This window comes from Gopherus evgoodei, unplaced genomic scaffold, assembly GCF_007399415.2.
Source record: "Gopherus evgoodei ecotype Sinaloan lineage unplaced genomic scaffold, rGopEvg1_v1.p scaffold_34_arrow_ctg1, whole genome shotgun sequence".
In the NCBI taxonomy this organism is placed as follows: domain Eukaryota; kingdom Metazoa; phylum Chordata; order Testudines; family Testudinidae; genus Gopherus; species Gopherus evgoodei.
The window spans coordinates 6,053,908-6,076,047 of NW_022060016.1; the positions used below are offsets into that span (position 1 = coordinate 6,053,908).

Consider the following 22,140-nt stretch of genomic DNA (forward strand, 5'->3'; position numbering starts at 1 on the left):
TCAGTATTTATTGCCTTGGGTGTTTGCAGATTCCAGAATCTCAGAAGTGGCTCAGCTCCGACTTGTGAATGGTTCGAGTCGCTGCGCTGGGAGAGTTGAAGTATTTCATAACAAGAAGTGGGGAACCGTGTGTGATGACAGCTGGGACTTACAGGATGCTGGAGTCGCGTGCAGGCAGCTGGGCTGTGGGACGGCGCTATCAGCCCCCATCAGGGCTCACTTTGGGCGTGGATCTGACCATATCTGGCTAGATAATGTCAACTGCACAGGGACAGAAGTTTCCCTCTCCGATTGCAGGGCTAGGCCTTGGGGAGAGAATAACTGTACCCACGGAGAAGATGCCGGTGTCGAGTGCTCAGGTAACCTTCATCCATCATATCACTGTGGGTGGTGCAGGGATCGGGCTGGGAAGCTTTCAGCACAGACCCAGCTCTCCTGTCTGAGTCAGCGCCGACCCCAGTGCCCCAGCATGGGGCTAAGGACTTCTAGTGCTGGGAGCCGTTTTGGGGTCACAGTAAGTGTCGCTCTTCCCATGGGGTCAGTGCTGACCCCATTTCACGACATAGTTCTACATGCCTGTGCTACAGGGAGCGGGATGGGGGCTCAGTAGGGGGCGCTCTCCTCTCGCAGTCAGTGCTGAGCCAGTGCCCCAGCACAGCATTTAGGACCTGCGCTTCAGGGAGCAGTACGTACGCCTTTGTGAGAGACCCTCCCCGTCGCTGACAGCTGTGATCCCCCTGCCCCACTACAGCACAATGGGGCGCTGGGTAACTGTGGATCCCATTTGTGGGATTTGGGGTTGAATGGATCCTGTAGCCACTCAGGGATCCCTTTATGAAGTGGGGGGTTCCTATCCCAGTCACTCCGGTGATTTCCATCTCAGCTAATTACCTCTGAACCTGTAATTTGCCCCAGTGTTGTGACTGGAGACAGGGTTCCTCCTCACTTTTTCTCCTGCAGAGCCCATGAGTTTCTGTGCCCTGTCTCTCATCTACCCTATTCCACCCCACAGGTAGCTGCATGGTAGTGGTGGGGAGTAGGGCTGTTAAGTTATTAAAAATTAATTGCTATTAATTGTGAGATTAAAGTTTAATCATGATTAATCATGCAATTAATTGCTCCATTACACAACAATAAATATTTGCACTGTAAAAAAGAAACAAAAGAAATAGTATTTTCAATTCACCTCATACAAGTACTGTAGTGCCAGCTCTTTATCAGAGAAGCTGAACTTACAAATGGAGAATTATTTACAAATAATAATTGCAATAAAAAATAAAACAATGTAAAATTTTAGATCCTACAAATCCACTTAGTCCTATATCTCATTCAGCTAAATGCTCAGAGAGACAAGTTTGTTTACATTTACAGGAGATAATGCTGCTTGCTTCTTGTTTACAATGTTATCTGAAAGTGAGAACAGGCATTCACATGGCACTGTTGTAGCTGGTGTAGCAAAATATTTATGTGCTTGATCAGCTAAAAATTCATATGTCCCCTCATGCTTTGACCACTATTCCAGAGGACATGTGTCCATACTGATAATGGGTTCTGTTTGATAAGAATCCAAAGCAGTGCAGACTGACAAATGTTCATTTTCATCATCTGAGTCGGATGACACCAGCAGAAGGCTGATTATCTTTTTTGGTAGTTCAAGTTCTGTTGTTTCCGCATTGAGTATTCCTCTTTTAGGACTTCTGAAAGCCTGCTCCACACCTTGTCCCTCTCAGATTTTGGAAGGCACTTCAGACTCTTAAACCTTAGGTCGAGTGCTATAGCTAGCTTTAGAAATCTCACACTGGGACCTTCTTTGTATTTTGTCAAATCTGCAGTGAAAGTGTTCTTAAAATGAACAACATGTGCTGGGTCATCATCTGAGACTACTGTAACATGAAAGATATGGCAGAATGCAGGTAAAATACATAGCAGGAGATACACAAGGATTTCAGTTACAAATTGTTAACAAATTACTTTTTTAACGAGCATCATAGAATCATAGAATATTAGGGTTAGAAGAGATCTCAGGAGGTCATTTAGTCCAATCCCCTGCTCAAAGCGGGACCATCACCAACTAAATCATCCCAGCCAGGGCTTTGTCAAGCCAGGCCTTAAAAACCTTTAAGGATGGAGATTCCACCATCTCCCTAGGTAACCCATTCCAGTGCTTCACCAACATGCTTCATCAGCATGGAAGCATGTTGTCTGGAATGGTGGCTGAAGCGTGAAGCGGCATATGAATATTTAACATATGTGGCACGGAAATATCTTGCAATGCCACCTGCAAAAGTGCCATGCGAACGCCTCTTCTCACTTTCGGGTGACATCGCAAATAAGAAGCAGGCAGGATTGTCTCCCAAAAATGTAAACAAACTTGTTTGTCTGAGAGATTGGCTGAACAAGAAGTAAGTGTGCAGTTATTTAACAAAAAATAATATAATCTATATTTGTAAGTTTCACTTTCACAATAAAGAGATTGCACTACAGTACATGTATGAGGTGAACTGAAAAATACTATTTCTTTTACCATTTTACAGTGCTAATATTTGTAATCCAAAATAAGTAAAAGCTGTTTTATCCGACACTTCACTAACAGGAAAGCTCTATAAATCGGCATTTCTGATCTTCATTGAAATACCGGTTTATAGTCCAGTTGGCATGGGGCTGGAGGGGGCTCTGGGAGGTACTTTGAATGTGGGAGGGGGCTTAGTACACAGGAGGGGTTGCAGGGTGTTGGATCCAGGGGCCGCTCACCTCAGATGACTCCCCACAAATGGCGATTTCTACCGGGCTCCAGCTACTCCTAAGTGGAGGAGGTGCATCAGGCAGTTCTAGGTGCTGCCCCCACCCAGTGCCAGCTGCACAGCTCCCATTGGCTGGGAACCTAGCTGCCCTGTTCCACCCCAGAAGTGGCTGCATGGCAGTAGTGGGGAATAGGGCTGTTAAGTGACAAAAAATGTATTATGATTAATCATGCAATTAATCGCACCTTTGCACAATAATAGCCTACCATTTATTTTAATTTTGGGGGGATGTTTTCTCCATTTTCAAATATATTGAATTCAATTATATACATAATACATAGCAGGAGATACACAATTCTCCCCCAAGGATTTCAGTCACAAATTAAATTAACACATTATCACCACGATGGCCGAAGCATGAAGGGGCATATGAATGGTTAGCGTATCCAGCATGTAAATAACTTCCAATACTAGCTGCAAAAGTGCCATGCCAACGCCTGTTCTAACTTTCTGGGGACATTGTAAATAAGAAGCAGGCAGCATTAAATCTCATTTATGTAAACAAACTTGTTTGTCTTAGCGATTGGCTGAAGAAGAAGTAGGAGTGAGTGGACATGTAGGCTCTAAGTTTTACATTGTTAAATGCAGTTATGCAAGAAAAACAAAATCTACATTTGTATTTTGCACTTACACAGGAAAGAGATTGCAGTACAGTACTTTTATGAGATGAATTGAAAAATACAATTTCTTTTATCATATTTACAGTGCAGATATTTGTAAACCAAACATCTCTCTTCAACATCTTGCCCCCATTAGGTCGACCAGCAGGCTCTGGCTTTAGGTAGAAACCTGATATGCCACCTCTAGCGAACTATTGTGCATATTTCTCAGCCAGGGGATCCTCATAAAACTCTAGCCATCCCTGTGTCCTCTGCCAGTTGGCATCTAGTTATCTCTGGGCCAGATGCCTTTGTGGCACATTGGGGACCTGGGTAACTGCAACTTTCACTGGTTGGATCTGGTGTCAATGGAGCCTGCAGCTGCTCATTCAAACTAAAAATCGAGGGCCAATTTCTCAAGAGTCCGGTTCCTAATCACTGTGTTCTGACGGATTTGCATTTCAATGAATTAATCCTGAAGTTGTAACTTCCCCAAGAGCTGGACACATGAGACACAATTCTTCCTCACTTCCTGTCCTGTTTCTCATCTGCCCTGTCTTACCCCAGAAGTGGCTGCATGTCAGTGGGGGGAGTCTTCTTCTTTTGGACATGTCACAAGTTGATATCTATGTAACCCTTCTGCCAGTGGAGTTGGCAGCAACCAGAGGTGGTTTTAATATCTAGGGGCTCATTTCCAGCAATACAACACAGATCTGGCTTGAGCCACCACCCCAATAACCTGAGACAATTACACAGCACCCCTGGGTGCTTCTAAGAGGCACAGCTTCCCCTCTTGCAAGGATAGTCTCAATGCAGAAAATATTTTGGAGCATGAGCTTTCGTGGGTGAATGTGGGAGACCATATCAAAAGCTTTGCTAAAGTCAAGGAATAACACATCCACCACTTTTCCCATATTCACAGAACCCTTTATCTCATCATAAAAGGCAGTCAGGCTGGTCAGGCATGATTTGCTCTTGGTGAATCCATATTGACTGTTCCTGATCAGTCTGATGTTAGGCTGAGGCAACTGCTAATGATATGGGTGGCTGTGCTGAGATCACTGAGATGCTTATGCCAGTGTCTGCCCCCTAGCACTGCACAGTATCCTATGTAGCGAATACCAGCGGTAGGAATGAGGGTGTAAATCTGCTCCCCAGGAAGTTCCTGTCAGCTTCTGATTTAAAGCAATGTGAGGGGTGATCACAGTCTGCAGTCCAGTTTCCCTAACTAGGTGAGAGCTGGCTGGGAGGGGAGTGGAAAAATTTCAACATTGCCCAAGTGATTAGCCTGGTCAGCGGTGGGGAACCCTCTACAGGCAGTTGCTGTGTGAAGAGAGCGGTTAGACCCATCAACAGAAGACTGCACTCCAAAATAAAACAGTGTAAATATTTAGAGCCTAGTGTCCACCCAGTCCAACATCCTATTCAGCCAGTTGCTCAGACAAACAAGTTTGTTTACATTTGTAGGAGATAATACTGCCTGCTTTTTCTTTATAGTGTCACTGGAATGTGAGAACAGGTGTTCTCATCGCATTGTTGTAACTGGTGTCACAAGATATTTACGTGCCAGATGCGCTAAAGATTCATATGTCCCTTCAGGCTTCAACCACCATTTCAGAGGACATATGTCCATGTTGATGACAGGTTCTGCTCGGTAACGATCCAAAGCAGTGCAAACGGACAAATGCTCATTTTCATCATCTGAGTCAGATGCCACCAGCAGAAGGTTGATTTTCTTTTTGATGGTTCAGGTTCTGTAGTTTCCGCATTGGAGTGTTGCTCTCTTAAGACTTCTGAAAGTCTGCTCCACACCTCGTCCCTCTCAGGTTTTGGAAAGCACTTCAGATTCTGAAGTGCTGTAGCTATCTTTAGTAATCTCAGATTAGTAACTTCTTTGTGTTTTTCCAAATCTGCATAAGTGTTCTTAAAACGAACACATGCTGAGACATCATCCGAGACTGTTATAACATGAAATGTATGGCAGAATGTGGGTAAAACACAGAGCAGGAGACTTACAATTCTCCCCCAAGGATTTCAGTCATAAATTAAATTACCACACCACTTTTTTAACAGCATCATCAGCATGGAAGCATGTCATCTAAAATGGTGGCGGAAACATGAAGGGGCACATGAATGTTTACCATATCCGGCATGTAAATACCTTGCAATGCCGGCTATAAAAATGCCATTCCAATGCCTCTTCTCACTTTCAGGTGACATTGTAAATAAGAAGCAGGCAAGATTATCTCCCATAAATTTAAACAACATTGTTTGTCTTTGCAATTGGCTGAATGAGAAAAAGGACTGAGTGGATGTGTAGTCTCTAAGTTTTGGAGATTTTTTTTAAAATTCAACCTTTTACTATTGTCGGAGAAAAACTCAGTTCTCGCTTTTAGTTTGGGTGCAGCAAAATCAAATACTTTATTATTTCTCAAGCAATATTAATTGAGGGAGGGAGTGCCCTAGGACACTGGGTTGCCCCAGTCCCGGATAGGTCTCTCCACCGGTAAACAATTACAGCAAGCATTTATACCTTTGTTACAGACAATAGCAAGCAATATTACAGACAATGATGAGCAACAGATGCATTTTGTTTATGCATAGGGCCATCCTACTATCTTATCTTTCTCAGCTTCTGGGCGCCAGCCTACATATTTAATTATCAGTGCAAGGTCGTAATAACTTCTCACACAGTTCTTTTCTGCTCGCTTCACACAATCCTCGCTTCTACAAGGCTCACGACATTAGGGTTACAGCTGGCCTATCTCTTGTTAACAAACTGACATGCATTAAGATCCCCTAGAAATCCTTGTCAATTCTTTCCCTTCTTCCACACTATACAGAGATTGCCCTACAGTACTTGTAGGAGGTGAATTGAAAAATATTATTTCTTTTATTATTTTTGTAGTGCAAATATTTGTAATCCAAAATAATAATATAAAGTGACCACTTTACCCTGTGTTTTCTTTGTTGTAATTGAAATCACTATATTTGAAAATGTAGAAAAACATCCCAAATAGTTAATAAATTTCAATTGGTATTCTATTAACAGTGCGATTGAAACTGAGATTAATCATGATTCATATTTTAACTTATGAGTCCTTTTTTTGAGTTAGTCACACGAGTTAACTGCAATTAATTGACAGCCCTAGCGAAGAGTGAACCCCTGACAGGCAGTTGCAGAGGCTGTTCAGCCAAGTAAGTGTGAGGTGCTACGTTCCCCAGTGTCACTAGTGATCAGATGCACAGGAACCTCCCTAAATATTTATTCTTTGGGGTGTTTGCAGATACTGGCATTTCAGAAGTGGCTCAGCTCCGACTGGTGAACGGCCCAAGTCGCTGTGCTGGGAGAGTCGAGGTGCTTCACAACCAGCAGTGGGGAACCGTGTGTGACGATGAGTGGAACCTACAGGATGCCGCAGTCGTGTGCAGGCAGCTGGGCTGTGGGACAGCGTTATCAGCCCCAGGAGGAGCTCGATTTGGGCGAGGGTCAGACCGAATCTGGCTGGATGACGTTCACTGCACAGGGACAGAAGCTGCCCTCACTGAGTGCAGGGCTCAGCCTTGGGGAGACAATAACTGTAACCATGGAGAAGATGCCGGTGTTGTGTGCTCAGGTAAGCTTCTTCCACCGCACTGCATGTTGCAGGGAGCACAGTGGGAAGCTCATTATGGGGTATTGTCCTCTCACAGCCAGAGCTGACCCCAGCATGGTCCTTGGGGCCTGTGCTTCAATCAACAATATGGTGGGTCTAGTAAGGAGCACTCTCCTCTCAGAGGCTGTGCTGACCCTAATTCCCCTGTGCGGTTCTACAGGCCGCTTCTGGGGCGCAGTGCAGAGCAGGGGCGGCTCGAGGCCCCAGCACGCCAACCATCTTGCCCCCATTAGGTCGACCAGTGGGCTGCTGGCTCTTGGTAGAGACCTCAAATACCACCATTGGTGAGCTATTGTGCATATATCTCACCCAGGGGATCCCTGTATAACTCTAGGCATACCTGTGCCCTCTGCCAGTTGGAGTCTACTTATCTCTGGGCCAGACTCCTCTGCAGGATGGTGGTGGGCTGGGTAACTGTAGCTTCAACTGGTTGGTTTTAGTGTCAACGGGGCCTGCAGCTGCTCACTTAAACTAAAAAGCCAGGGCCAGTTTCTCAAGAGTCTGTTCTGAATCACAGTGTTCCAGCAGATTTGCATCTCAGGAATTGAGCCCTAAAGTTGTAACTTCCCCACAGGCTGGACAGAAGAGAGGCAATTCTTCCTCACTTCCTGTCCTACACAGCCTACATATTTTCCTGTCCTGATTCTCAGCTGCCCTGTCCTACCCTAGAAATGTCTGCATGTCAGTGAGGGGAGTCTTCTTTTTTTATTTTAAAGGATATTTTAAATCAGTATTTTAAAAAATCCTTATTGAGGTTGCAGGAACAAACTATCCCGATATGTAGTAAGAATAGTAGATATGGCAGGCGTCCATCTTGGCTTAACAGTGAAATCCTTGCTGATCTTAAACACTAAAATGAAGCTTACAAGAAGTGGAAGATTGGACAAATGACCAGGAAGGAGTATAAGAATATTGCTCGGGCATGCAGGAGTGAAATCAGGAAAGCCAAATCACACTTGGAGTTGCAGGTAGCAAGGGATGTTAAGAGTAACAAGAAGGGTTTCTACAGGGATAGCAACAAGAAGAAAATCAAGGAAAGTGTGGGCACCTTACTGAATGAGGGAGGCAACCCAGTGGCAGAGGATGTGGAAAGAGTGAATGTACTGGATGCTTTTTTTGCCTCAATTTTCACAAACAAGGTCAGTTCCCAGACTGCTGCACTGGGCAACACAGCATGAGGAGGAGGTGACCAGCCCTCTGTGGAGAAAGAAGTCGTTCGGGACTATTTAGAAAAGCTGGACAAGCACAAGTCCATGAAACTGGATGCGCTACCTCTGAGGGTGCTAAAGGAAATGGTGGATGTTATTGCAGAGCCATTGGCCATTATCTTTGAAACCTCATGGTGATCGGGGGAGGTCCCGAATGAGTGGAAAAAGACCAATGTAGTGCCCCTCTTTAAAAAAGGGAAGAAGGAGGATCCAGGGAACTACAAGCCAGTGAGCGTCACCTCAGTCCCTGGAAAAATCATGGAGCAGGTCCTCAAGGAATCAATTCTGAAGCACTTAGGGGAGAGGAAAGTGATCAGGAACAGTGAACCTGGATTCACCAAGGGCAAGTCATGCCTGACTAACCTAATTGCCTTCTATGAGGAGATTATTGGGTCTGTGAATGAGGGGAAAGCAGTGGATGTGTTATTCCTTAACTTTAGCAAAGCTTTTGATATGGTCTCCCACAGTATTCTTGCCAGCAAGTTAAAGAAGTATGGGCTGGATGATTGGACTATAAGATGGATAGAAAACTGGCTAGATCATCGGGCTCAACAGGTAGTGATCAACGGCTCCACGTCTAGTTGGCAGCTGGTATCAAGCGGAGTGCCCCAGAGGTTGGTCCTGGGGCCAGTTTTGTTCAATATCTTCATTAGTGATGTGGAGGATGGCGTGGACTGCACTCTCAGCAAGGTTGCAGATCATACTAAACTGAGAGGAGTGGTAGATATGCTGGAGGGTAGGGATAGGATAGAGAGGGACCTAGACAAATTAGAGGACTGAGCCAAAAGAAACCTGATGAGGTTCAAGAAGGACAAGTGCAGAGCCCTGCATTTAGGACGGAAGAATCCTATTCACTGGTACAGACGAAGGACCGAATGGCTAGGCAGCAGTTCTGCAGAAAAGGACCTAGTGTTTAAGTGGATGAGAAGCTGGATATGAATCGACAGTGTGCCCTTGTTGCGAAGAAGGCTAATGGCATTTTGGGCTGTATAAATAGGGGCATTGCCAGCAGATCTAGGGACATGAGCATTCCCCTCTATTCAACATTGGTGAGGCCTCGTCTGGAGTACTGTGTCCAGTTTTGGGCCCCACACTACAAGAAGGATGTGGAAAAAATTGAAAGAGTCTAGCGGAGAGCAACAAAAGTGATTAGGGCGCTGGAGCACATGACTTATGAGGAAAGGCTGAGGGAACTGGGATTGTTTAGTGCGCAGAAGAGAAGAATGAGGGGGGATTTGATAGCTGCTTTCAACTACCTGAAAGGGGGTTCCAAAGAGAATGGATCTAGCCTGTTCTCAGTGGTAGCAGATGACAGAACAAGGAGCAATTGTCTCAAGTTGCAGTGGGGAGGTCTAGGTTGGATATTAGGAAACACTATTTCATTAGGAAGGTGGTGAAGCACTGGAATGGGTTACCTAGGGAGGTGGTGAAATCTCCTTCCTTACAGGTTTTTAAGGTCAGGCTTGACAAAGCCCTGCCTGGGATGATTTAGTTGGGGATTGGTCCTGCTTTGAGCAGGGGGTTGGACTAGATGACCTCCTGAGGTCCCTTCCAACTCTGATATTCTATGATTCTATGAGTTTGTATATGTCACAATTAAATCTCTATGCAACCGTTCTGCCAGTGGAGTTGGCAGTGACCAGGGCCGAGTTCAATATCTAGGGGTTCCTTTCCAGCAATACAACACAGATCCGGCTTGAACATCCACCCAGTAACCTAAGACAAGTACACACCCGTTGGTGCTCTATGGGACAAAGTTTTCCCCTCTTGAGAGCACAGAGTCTTAGTGCAGAAGAGAAACTTTTTAATAAAAGGAGAGAAGGCCCCTGGCATTAACTTTGGAAAATGCTGGAAACAGATTAAACCATGAGCAAAGATCTATCCCAGAGTATGTTGAGCAATGTGTTTTGCTTCAGGATCTTGAGTCGAGCAACCAAAAGTTCCTTTAAGGTGCCCCTCCCTTCTCCCTCCACTGCACCCCATTCACAGTGGTTGTCCTTGGTTAGTGAAGACCCAGAGTTCAGAGATGCACCTGTGTGAGTTCAGCTCCCACCATGGGACAGGGAGGAAAGCACCTGGCTCGCTCTGCTGTCTGAGTGCTTGCTTTGGTGGCAGCTGCCCTGCCAGCCACTCACCACTCTGCTCATTCTCACCTTCTGCTGCCTCTGGCCTCTCTTCTGTGATCTCTTCAGGTCACTCTCTTGAGTCTCCACCCATCTCTCAGTGACTGTCAGCTCTTAGGGTATGTCCACACTATGAAATTAGGTCCATTTTATAGAAGTGGATTTTTAAAAATAGATTTTATACAGTCGATTGTGTATGTCCCCACTAAGTGCATTAAATTGGCGGAGTGTGTCCTCACTACTGTGGCAAGCATCAACTCACGGAGTGGTGCCCTGTGGGAAGCTATCCCACAGTTCCCACAGTCTCCACTGCCCATTGGAATTCTGGGTTAAGTTTCCGGTGCCTGACGGGGGAAAAACATTGTCGCAGATGGTTTTGGATACATGTTGTCAGTCTCCCCTCACTCCCTCCTTCCGTGAAAGCAACTGCAGACAATTATTTTGTGTCTTTTCTCCTTGGTTACCCATGCTGACACCATAGCTCAGTAAGCATGGAGCCCGCTCAGCTCACCACTGGTGTTGCGAGCATTGTAAATACCATGCATATTATACTGCAGTATGTGTAGATCCTGGCTAAGAGACGGCAGCACAAGGATGATTGTGAGGAGGACATGGACATTGACGTTCCTGAAAGCACGAGATGTGGCAGTCGGGACATCATGGCTGCAGTGGGGCTGGTTGATACAGTGGAACCCTGATTCTGGGCCCGGCAAACAAGCACAGACTGGTGGAAATGCATCGTGTTGCAGATATGGGATGATTCCCAGTGAGTGCGAAACTTTTGCGTGCGTAAGGCCACTTTCCTGAAACTCTGTGAGTTGCTTTCCCCCGCCTTGAAGCACAGGAATACGAAGATGAGAGCTGCCAGGACAGTTGAGAAGCGAGTGGCAATAAATCTGTGGAAGCTTGCAACGCCTGACTGCTACCGGTCAGTCAGGAATCAATTTGGAGTTGGCAAATCTATTGTGGGGACTGCTGTGATTCAAGTAGCCAGTGCAATCCCTGACATTCTGTTATCAAGGGCAGTGACTCTGGGAAATGTGCAGGTCATAGTGGCTGGCTTTGCTGCAATGGGTTTCCCTAACAGTGGTGGGGCAATAGACGGAACGTGTATCCCTATCTTGGTACCAGGCCACCTTGCCAACCAGTACATAAACCACAAGTGATACTTCTCAATGGTGCTGCAAACACTGTGAATCAAAAGGGATGTTTCTCCGACATCAAAGTGGGATGGTGGGAAAGTTGCATGACACTTACATCTTTAGGAACTCTGGGCTGTTTGAGCAGTTGGAAGAAGGGACTTTCTTCCCAGACCAGAAAATTACTGTTGGGGATGTTGAAATGCCAATAGTTATCCCTGAAGACCCAGCCTACCCCTTGCTCCCATGTCTCATGAAGCCGTACACGGGCAGCCTGGACCGTAGTAAGAAGCAGTTCAACTACAGACTGAGCAATTGCAGAATGGTGGTAGAATGGGCCTTTGGATGTTTAAAAGCGTGCTGGCGCTGTTTGCTGACTAGGTTAGACCTCAGCACAAGCAATATTCCAATTCTTATTACTGCTTGCTGTATGCTCCATAATATCTGTGAGAATAAGGGGGAGATGTTTATGGTAGGGTGGGAGGTTGAGGCAAATTGCCTGGCAGCCAATTTTGAACAGCCAGACACCAGGGCAATTAGAAGAGCACAGGTAGGTGCGCTGTGCATCAAGGAGGCTTTGAAAACCAGTTTAATGACTGGCTAGGCTACAGTGTGACAGTTGTGTGTGTTTCTCCTTGATGCAAGCCTGCCCCCTTCGTTAATTTTAATTCCCTGTGAGCCAACTACCTTCCCCACTTCAATCACAGCTGGCAAAGGAAATAAAGTCACTATTGTTTTGAAACAACGCATTCTTCCTTTATTAATTAAAAAAGAGTGAGATAACTGATAAGATAGCCCGGGTGGGGTAGGTTGGGGTTGGGGAGGAGGGGTGGAGGGAAGGACATTGCTTATTGTAGCCACACTACATATCAAAACTGTTTGAATGACAGCCTTCTGCTGCTTGGGCCATCCTTTCGAGTGGAGAGGCTGGGTGCCCAGAGCCTCCCCCTGCCCCTGCATTCTTGGGCATCTGGGTGAGTAGGATATGGAACTTGGGGAGAAGTTGTACAGTGAATGCAGCAGCGGTCAGAGCTCTTGTTGACTTTCCTGCAGCTCCACCAGACGTCTGAGCATGTCCATTTGCTCCCCCATTAGCCTCAGCATTGCATCCTGCCTCGTTTCATCATGCTCACTTAATGCTTTCCTGGATTCTGCCACTGAATGTCTCCATGCATTCAGTTCTGCCCTATCAGTGCACGAGCACTACATGAGCTTGGAAAACATCATCGCGAGAGAGTTTTTTTCATCTTCTAATCTGCGATAACCTCAGGGACGGAGATGATGAGGGGAGCATAGAAACATTTGCACCTGTGAAGGGATAAAAAGAGAGAGTAAAATTTAAGGTGATACATTTTTGAGAACAAAAGGGAGACTCTTTCACAGTGAATCAAGCAATTCACAGCGGACAGCACATGTGATTTAGGTACAAGGTCACATTTTGCCTTTTATATGGAGCGCCTGCTGGTATGGTGACACATCACACATGGCTGGGCAACAGAATTTGGTTTCCAGGCAGCCATGGTAAACCAAAGGGTACGCGGGTTTGGCTTCTAATGCCTTCATAACATGTGAGAATGTTTTCAAACTGCAGCGCCCTCCTTTCCCATAGCAAGCAATGCAGGTTGGGTTTGCCATTTAAAAGGAGGGGCTGTGGTTTTCAGGTGGAATTGCAGCACACACCTTCCCCCACCCCTCCGTTTGGCTATTTGGGACGATCCCTTCCCCTCGCCGCGTGACTGTTCTCAGGGATGATCCCTTTTAGCCAAGCACAAGCATCCCAGTATGAACGAGGTCCTTTTACTGCTCCCTTACAAAAATTCCCCTATTTCAACCAGGTGACCATGAATGATATCACTCTCCTGAGTCTAACACAGAAAGGTATAGACTGAATGTTCCTTGAATGAGAGCAAAACCCAGGACCATTGACTGCCATGCTTTGTGCTGCAGTGATTCCAGACTACTTGCTACTGGCTTGGCGTGGTAAAGTGTCCTACCGCGAAGGATGAAATAAGGCAGTCCTCCCCAGAAACCTTCTGCAAAGGCTTTCAGAGTACCTCCAGGAGAGCTTCATGGAGATGTCCCTGGAGGATTCCTGCTCCATCCCCAGACACGTTAACAGACTTTTCCAATAGCTGTACTGGCTGCAGATGCATCCCAAGTCTTCAGGGAAAATCAAACATTAAACACAATTGCTTTTAAACTCTGTGTGTAGGTACAAATGTGCACTCACCCGAGGTGCCTTCTCCGCATTCAGGGTTGGGGATCCTGCATTGGGTGGGTATTAGCTCCAGGGTGATGAAAAGGTCCTGGCTACCGGGGAGAACAGATTCACAGCTTGCCTGTGGCACATTCTCCTTTTCCTCCTCTTCCTCATCCACAAAATCCTCCTCCCTGTTGTGTGAGACTCCCCTCTTGCAGGTGTCCACAGACAGTGGTGGGATAGTGGTAGGGTCCCCCCCTAGAATGCCAAGCAGCTGATCATAGAAGCAGCATATATGGGGCTCTGACCCAGTACGATCATTTGCCTCCTTTGTCTTTTGGTAGGCTTGCCTGAGCTCCTTGACTTTCATGCGGCACTGCTGTGTGTCCCTGTTGTAGCCTCTGTTCATCATGCCCTGTGCGATTTTGCATATATATTATCATTTCTTCTTTTTGATCAGAGTTCTTCCTGCACAGATTCTTCTCCCCATACAGCAATCAGATTCAGTGTCTCTCATTCACTCCATGCTGGAGCTCGTTTGCTATTCTGGGGAGACTGCATGGTCACCTGCGCTGCTGAGATTGCCACGCTGACCAAATAGGAGATGAAATTCAAAATTTCATGGGGCTTTTCCTGTGTACATGGCTAGAGCATTGGAGTTGAAAGAGCTGTCCAGAGCGGTCATATTGGAGCACTCTGGGATAGCTCCTGGAGGCCAATAACGTTGATTTGCATCTGCACAACCCCAAATTCAACCCAGCAAGGTCGATTTTAGCGCTACTCCCCCCTGGAGAGGAGTAAAGAAGCCGATTTTAAGAGCCCTTTAGGTTGCTGAAATGAGGTTGCTTGTGTAGACAAACTTACAAAATAGACCTAACTGTCAGGGGAGAGCTCATTCAGACCTTGCTTACCTCTAGCTTGTTCAGCCACCTGACTGTGCATCCTCAAGGTCCAGTCTTCTAACGGGGATCTCGTCCATGACGTGTGACTGTCTGTATTGCTGCCCCACAGGCACACTGAGAAGACTGGGTTAAGCCACATATAGGCATTGTAGCAATTCCTTTGGCCAGTTCAGTCAGGGGACCATTAAGCCTAATCTAGGATCTGAGTCCCAGGTTGGAAATAGGCAGTTACAAGTTAGAGCTTCTGAAATCCATCAGCATGGCAGTCTCTGTATTCGTCAGGATGTCAGTCTCTGTATTCCTCAGGATGCCAGTCTCTCTATCCCAGAGTTGCTGCCCCTCTGTGAGGACACAGCTGTCAGCCCAGGTCTGCCATCAGTCATCTGAGACAGGTACTGGGCTGGAATCACTAGACTAGTCGTGGCAAATGAGGAGGGACCGCAGGGGCAGGTGTTTGCTTCAGGAGGGGGCCAATCTGCTTGTAGGAAGTGTGCATTGCCTCTGCACTGGTCGGAACCATTGTCAGCCTGGTGCACGTCAGTTTCCTGCCAGCCGCCACTGTGCTCCAGGCAGTTCTAAGGGGGATGGACTCTGGGTGACGTTTCAGGGAGCTATAGCACCAACACATGTAAATTTGTTGCTGATATCAGGCTAAGGCAACCACTAATGACACGGATGACTGTGTTCAGCTCCCAATCACCAAGATGCTTATGTCAGCGTCTGCCCCACTTGGCCTCCTCTGTACAAATCCTGGTGCAACCATAGGACTCTGGTTGCAACAATGATCTACATAGTCACAGTCCATGTCAATAACACCACAATCAGCGCCAGGAATGAGGGTGTAAATCTGTTCCCCGGGAGATTCCTGCCAGCAGTGCGGGGGGTGATCTTTTTCATTAAGTGCTCTAGTGGGAGCAGTGTGACAGACTGCCATCCAGTCTGCCTAACTAGCTGAGAGCTGGCTGGGAGGGTAGTGAACAAACTTCAGAATTGCCCAAGTGATTAGCCTGGTCAGTGGTGGGGAGCCCTTGACAGGCAGTGGCTGTGTGCAGAGACTGGTCAGACCAGTCAGCACAAGGTGCTACATTCCCCAGTGACAGGAGAAATCAGATGCACAGGAACCCCCCTGAGTGTTTATTCCCTTGTGTGTTTACAGACTCTGGCATCTCAGAAGTGGCTCAGCTCCGACTGGTGAATGGTTCGAGTCGCTGCGCTGGGAGAGTCGAGGTGTTTCATAACAAGAAGTGGGGAACGGTGTGTGATGATGGCTGGGACTTACAGGATGCTGGAGTCGTGTGCAGGCAGCTGGGCTGTGGGATGGCGTTATCAGCCCCACGAGTGGCTCGATTTGGGCAAGGATCTGACCATATTTGGCTGAATAATGTCAACTGCACAGGGACAGAAGCTTCCCTCTCCAATTGCAGGGCTCGGCCTGTGGGAGACAATAACTGTACCCACGGAGAAGATGCTGGTGTCGAGTGCTCAGGTAACCTTCATCCATCAGGTTACTGTGGGTGGTGCAGGGATCGGGCTGGGAAGCTTTCAGCACAGACCCAGCTCTCCTGTCTGAGTCAAGGCTGACTCCAGTGCCCGAGCATGGGGTTAAGGGCCTGTACTGCAGGGAGCCGGTTCAGGGTCACAGTAAGTGTCGCTCTTCCCATGGTATCAGTGCTGACCCCATTTCCCCCAAACAGTTCTTCATGCCTGTGCTGCAGAGAGCAGGCCAGGGGCTCAGTAGAGAGCACTCTTCCCTCTAAGTCAGTGCTGGTTCCACTGCCCCCAGCACAGCACCTAGGGCCTGCACTGCAGGCAGCAGTACGTGTGCCCCTGTGAGAGACCCTCCCCGTCGCTGATAGCTTTGAGCCCCCTGCCCCGCTACAGCACAACGGGGCGCTGGGTAACCGTAAACCCCATTTGTGGGATTTGGAATTGAATGAAACCTGCAACCACTCAGGGATCCCTTTATGAAGTGTGGAGTTCCTATCCCCGTCACTCCAGGTGATTTACATCTCAGCTAATTACCTCTGAACCTGGAATATCCCCCACTGCTGTGAATGGAGTGAGGGATCTTCCTCACTTCCTCTCCTACACAGCCCATGAGTTTCTGTGCCCTGTCTCTCATCTACCCTGTTCCACCCCACAGGTGGTTACATGGTAGAGGTGGGGAGTAGGGCTGTCAAGTTATTAAAAATTAATTGTGATTAATTGTGAGATTAAAGATTAATCACGCAGTTAATTGCTCCATTACACAATAACGGAAAACTGTTATTTCAATTTTTTTGGGATGTTTTCTACATTTTCTACTTTGATTTCAATTACAACTTAGAATTCAAAGTGTACAGTGCTCACTTTATATTTAAGTACAAATATTTATACTGTAAAAAAGAACCAAAAGAAACGGTATTTTCAATTCACCTCATGCAAGTACTATAGTGCCAGCTCTTTATCCTGAAATTTGAACTTACAAATGTAGAAGTATTTACAAATAATAACTGCAATCAATAATAAAAGAATGTAAAATTTTAGATCCTACAAGTCCACTCAGTCCTATATCTCGTTCAGCTAAACGCTCAGAGAGACAAGTTTGTTTCCATTTGCAGGAGATAATGCTGCTTGCTTCTTGTTTACAATGTTACCTGAAAGTGAGAACAGGCATTTACATGGCACTGTTGTAGCCAGCGTTGCAAAATATTTATGTGCCAAATCTACTAAAAATTCCTATGTCCCTTCATGCTTTGACCACTATTCCAGAGGACATGTGTCCATGCTGATGATGGTTTCTGCTCGATAACAATCTAAAGCAGTGCAGACCGACAAATGTTTGTTTTCATCATCTGAGTCTGATGCCACCAGCAGAAGGTTGATTTTCTTTTTTGGTGGTTCAGGTGCTATAGTTTCTGCATTGGACTGTTGCTCTTTTAAGACTTCTGAAAGCTTGCTCCACACCTCATCCTTCTCAGATTTTGGAAGGCACTTCAGATTCTTAAACCTTGGGTCGAGTGCTATGGCTAGCTTTAGAGATTTCTCATTGGTACCTTCTTTGTGTTTTGCGAAACTGCAGTGAAAGTGTACTTAAAAAGAACAACATGTGTTGGGTAATCATCTGAGACTACTGTAACATGAAAGATATGGCAGAAGGCAGGTAAAATACATAGCAGGAAATACACAATTTGCCCCACAAGGATTTCAGTTACAAATTAAATGAACACATTACTTTTTTAAATGAGCATCATAGAATCATAGAATATTAAGTGTGGAAGAGACATCAGGAGGTCATCTAGTCCAATCCCCTACTCAAAGCAGGACCAACCAAATCATCCCAGCCAAGGTTTTGTCAAGCCAGGCATTAAAAGCCTTTAAGGATGGAGATTCCACCACCTCCCTAGGTAACCCATTCCAGTGATTCATCAACATGCTTCATCGGCATGGAAGCATGTTGTCTGGAATGGTGGCCAAAGCACAAAGGGGCCTGTAACGGTGTTGGGACTCACCACCACAGTGCCTCCCACTGGTGACTCCGGGAATTAGCTCAGTCCAGTAGAGCGCCCCCTCCCGGTGGTGTCCCATGCATCGTCTGGCCCACAGTTTGCTTGTCTGGACCCATGGTGCTCCCAACTTTGTAGCATCCTCTTCGAGGCACTGCCCTCCAGCAGTCCCCTTAATCCATGCTCAGCTGGGGGCGGGGAGTCAGTCAGCTGTCTCTCTGCACCCTGGCCAATGTGGGCAACTGCACCCCAAAGTCACACCCCTCTTGGCAGGTGTTGGTGCAGCCCTAGATGCCCGTCAGCGGGGTGTAAGGCAAGGGGGAAGGGGGGACCCAGGCCCGCCCACTACTCTGGGTCCCAACCCAGGGACCCTCTAGTGGCAGCCATCCTGCCCTCCTTCTCGCCCTCCATCTCTGCATGTCTCTGGGCCATTTCCCCTTCGGCCCGTCGCACCAGCTAGGCCCTTCCCCTCAGGGCCTGCAGCCTAGCAGACACCAGACTGGAGTTCCCTTCTGTTCCCCAGGGCCTGCCCAGCACTGTGCTGTCCTTGGTGCTAGTCTCTCAGTTCTGGAAACAGACCTTCCCCTCTTGGAAGGCCTGGGACAGAATGCCTCTCCTCTCCCTGAGCAGCTTTTTTATAGGGCTGAGCCTGGCCCTGATTGGCTGCCTCCAATCTGGGCCCTGATTGTCTCCCAGTAAGTCCTTCGCAGATTGGCTTCCCGCCTGCGCAGACGCACTGGCCTGCTGCAGCCTAAATCCTCAGGGAGTGGGGCAGCTGCCCCACTACAGGGCATATGAATATTTAGCATGTGTGGCACGTAAATACCTTGCAATGCCACCTGAAAAAGTGCCAAGTGAACGCATCTTCTCACTTTCGGGTGACATTGCAAATAAGAAGCAGGCAGCATTATCTCTCGTATATGTAAACAAACTTGTTTGTCTCAGAGATTGGCTGAACAAGAAGTAAGTGTGCAGTTATTTAACAAAAAATAATATAATCTACATTTGTAAGTTTCACTTTCACAATAAAGAGATTGCACTACAGTACATGTATGAGGTGAACTGAGAAATACTATTTCTTTTACCATTTTACAGTGCTAATATTTGTAATCCAAAATAAGTAAAAGCTGTTTTATCCGACACTTCACCAACTGGAAAGCTCTATAAATCAGCATTTCTGATCTTCATTAAAATGCCAGTTCATAGTCCGGTTGGCACGGGGCTGGCAGGAGGTTGGGGCACAGAAGGGGGTGCAGAGCAAGGGCTCTGGGAGGGACTTTGAGTGTAGGAGGGTGCTTAGTACACGGGAGGGGGTGCAGGGTGTTGGATCCAGGGGCCACTCACCTCGAATGGCTCACCACAAGTGGTGACCTGTCCCAGGCTCCAGCTACTCCTAAGTGGAGGAGGTGCGTCAGGCGGCTCTGCGTGCTGCCCCCACCCAGTGCCAGCTGCACAGCTCCCATTGGCTGGGAACCATGGCCAATGGGAGCTGCGAGGGCAGTGCCTGCGGGTGGAGGGAGTGCGCCAAGCTGCCTGCTGCACCTCCATCTGGGAACAGCTGGGACAAGTTGCTGCTTCCAGGGAGCTGCCCGAGGTGAGTGTCCCCCAGATCCAGCACCCCGCACTCCATCTCACACCCCAACTGCCTGCCCCAAGCTCTCTCCTGCACCCAAACTGTCTCCCAAAGCCCGTGATACACACCCCTTCCCGCGCCCCAACCGCCAGCTCCGCACTCCCTCCCTCTTAGTTAACTGGCATTTAATGCCGGATAAAACAGCCTTGACTGTAATAATATAAAGGGAGAACTGTACACATTGTATTCTGTGTTGTAACTGAAATCAATATATTTGGAAACATAGAAAAACATCCAAAACATTTACTATATTTCAATTGGTATTCTATTTTTTAACAGTGTGATTAAAACTGCATTTAATGGTGATTAATTTTTTTATCACAATTAATTTTTTGAATTAATTGCGTGAGTTAACTGCGATAAATTGACAGGGAGTGAACCCCTAACAGGCTGTTGCAAAGACTGTTCAGACCCATCAGTGAGAGGTGCTATGTTCCCCAGAATCACTCATGATCAGATGCACAGGAACCTCCCTGAGTGTTCATTCCCTTGGGGTGTTTCCAGCCTCTGGCATCTCCGAAGTGGCTCAGCTCCGACTGATGAATGGCCCAAGTCGCTGCGCTGGGAGAGTCGAGGTCCTTCACAACCAGCAGTGGGGAACTGTGTGTGATGACAACTGGGACATAACTCATGCTGGAGTTGTGTGCAGGCAGCTGGGCTGTGGCACGGCATTATCAGCCCCCGGGAGAGCTCGATTTGGGCGAGGATCAGACCGTATCTGGCTGGATGACATTCACTGCACAGGGACAGAAGCTGCCCTCTCTGATTGCAGGACTCAGCCTTGGGGAGACAATAACTGTAACCATGGAGAAGATGCCAGTGTTGTGTGCTCAGGTAACTTTCATCTATCTCCCTGCCTGTTGGTTCCAGTAGGGAGCACTCTTCTCTCAGTCTGTGCTGACCTTAATTCCCCTGTGTGGTTCTATGGCCTGTGCTGCAGGGAGCAGTGTGGGGGCTCAGTAGGGGATGCTCACGCTCTCCTCTTGATGTAAGTGCTGGCCCCAATGCCCTAGTGTGGTGCTAGGGGGCCTGTGCTGCGAGTAGGGGGTGTCAGTAGGGGGCTGTAATGAAGGTAGACTCCCGGCACGGTGCCTCCTGCTGGTCATCTTGGGAATTAGCCCTTCGGCCTTTGGAGCACCCTCTGTTGGTCGATGTCTCACTTGCCTCAGGCTCCTGTGTCTCTACCAGACCCCGGTGTCCCATACCCTGGGGTTCTACCCACTCCAGTACCCCCACACACTGGGTATCCCCTCCTGGGGGAACCCCCACCCTTTACACCCACCTTCCTCAGTGGCTACTGCCAGTCATCATCTAGCCTCCGCTCACTGGGGCAAACCGCAGTCTGTAAAAGGTCACTCACCATTGGCAAGAGGGTTAGCCCAGCTACCTCTGTTTAACTCCGGGCTGCAGCCTCTGCAACTCCAGTACCTGTTCTGGCCTTTAAACATGCCCAAAGCCTGGGAATTTGCCAGGCTGGAGCTCCCCAGCTCCTCTTGCCTTTCCCCAGCTCTGTTCTATTCTGTTCTGTTCCCTGAGTTATCAGTCCTTCTCTCTCCAAAGCTGGAGAGAGACTGCCCCAGCTCCTAGCTCACAGCCCTTTTATAGGGCCAGCTGTCACCTAATTGCACGTGGCCGCTGTGGCTGCCTTCCCAATCAGCCTGTATTTATTGGCTCTCAGCCCCAGCCCTCCCCAAGGGCTGGCTTTTAATCCTTTCAGGGCCAGAGCAGGATGACTGCCCTGCCTCAGGGGCGCTCTCCATTTGCAGTTGCGCTGGCCCTAATGACTAATGCCGGAAACAGGTAAAACCATGATCAAAACACCTATCCCAGGGTATGCTGGGAAGTGGCTCTCCTCCACCACGTGTGACTGTCTGTATTGCTGCCCCACAGGCACACTGAGAAGATCGGGCTCAGCCAAATCTCTGCATTGCAGCAGTGCCTCTGGCCAGTCCATTAAGGGGCCCATTAAGCCTAGCCCAGGATCTGCGTCCTAGGTTGTAAATGGGCCAGTACAAGTTAGGGCTTCTGAAATTCATCAACAAGCCAGTCTCTGTATCCCTGAGTTGCTGCCCCTGTATGAGGACACAGCTGTCAGCCCAGCTCTGCCATCATTCATCTAAGACTGGTACTGGGCTGGCAGCACTAGACACGAGGGCAGCAATGGCTGCCACAAAACGATGTTACAAAGTGAGTCGTGACAAGTCAGCAGGAACCACAGGAACAGGTGTTTGCTTCAGGAGGGGGCCGATCTGCTTGTAGGAAGTGTGCATTGCCTCTGCACTGGTCGGAACCATTGTCAGCCTGGTGCACAGCAGGTTCCTGCCAGGCGTCCCTGTGCTCCAGGCAGTTCTAAGGGGGATGGACTTTGGGTGACATTTTCAGGGAGCTATGGAG

General features: G+C 47.7%; 2 protein-coding genes across 2 annotated transcripts in view; one reads left to right on the forward strand and one right to left on the reverse strand.

Moving 5' to 3' along the window:
* LOC115641316 overlaps window positions 1–22,140 on the reverse strand; it is a 627,798-nt gene that overhangs the window by 372,960 nt on the left and 232,698 nt on the right.
* The window catches only part of LOC115641394 (deleted in malignant brain tumors 1 protein-like), a 44,522-nt gene that overhangs the window by 4,650 nt on the left and 17,732 nt on the right, over window positions 1–22,140 (forward strand). The window contains exons 3-6 of the mRNA XM_030544518.1: window positions 30–359; window positions 6,688–7,017; window positions 15,785–16,114; window positions 20,251–20,580. Coding sequence (XP_030400378.1) covers window positions 30–359; window positions 6,688–7,017; window positions 15,785–16,114; window positions 20,251–20,580 — 1,320 coding nt within the window. The remainder of the gene's footprint in view (window positions 1–29; window positions 360–6,687; window positions 7,018–15,784; window positions 16,115–20,250; window positions 20,581–22,140) is intronic.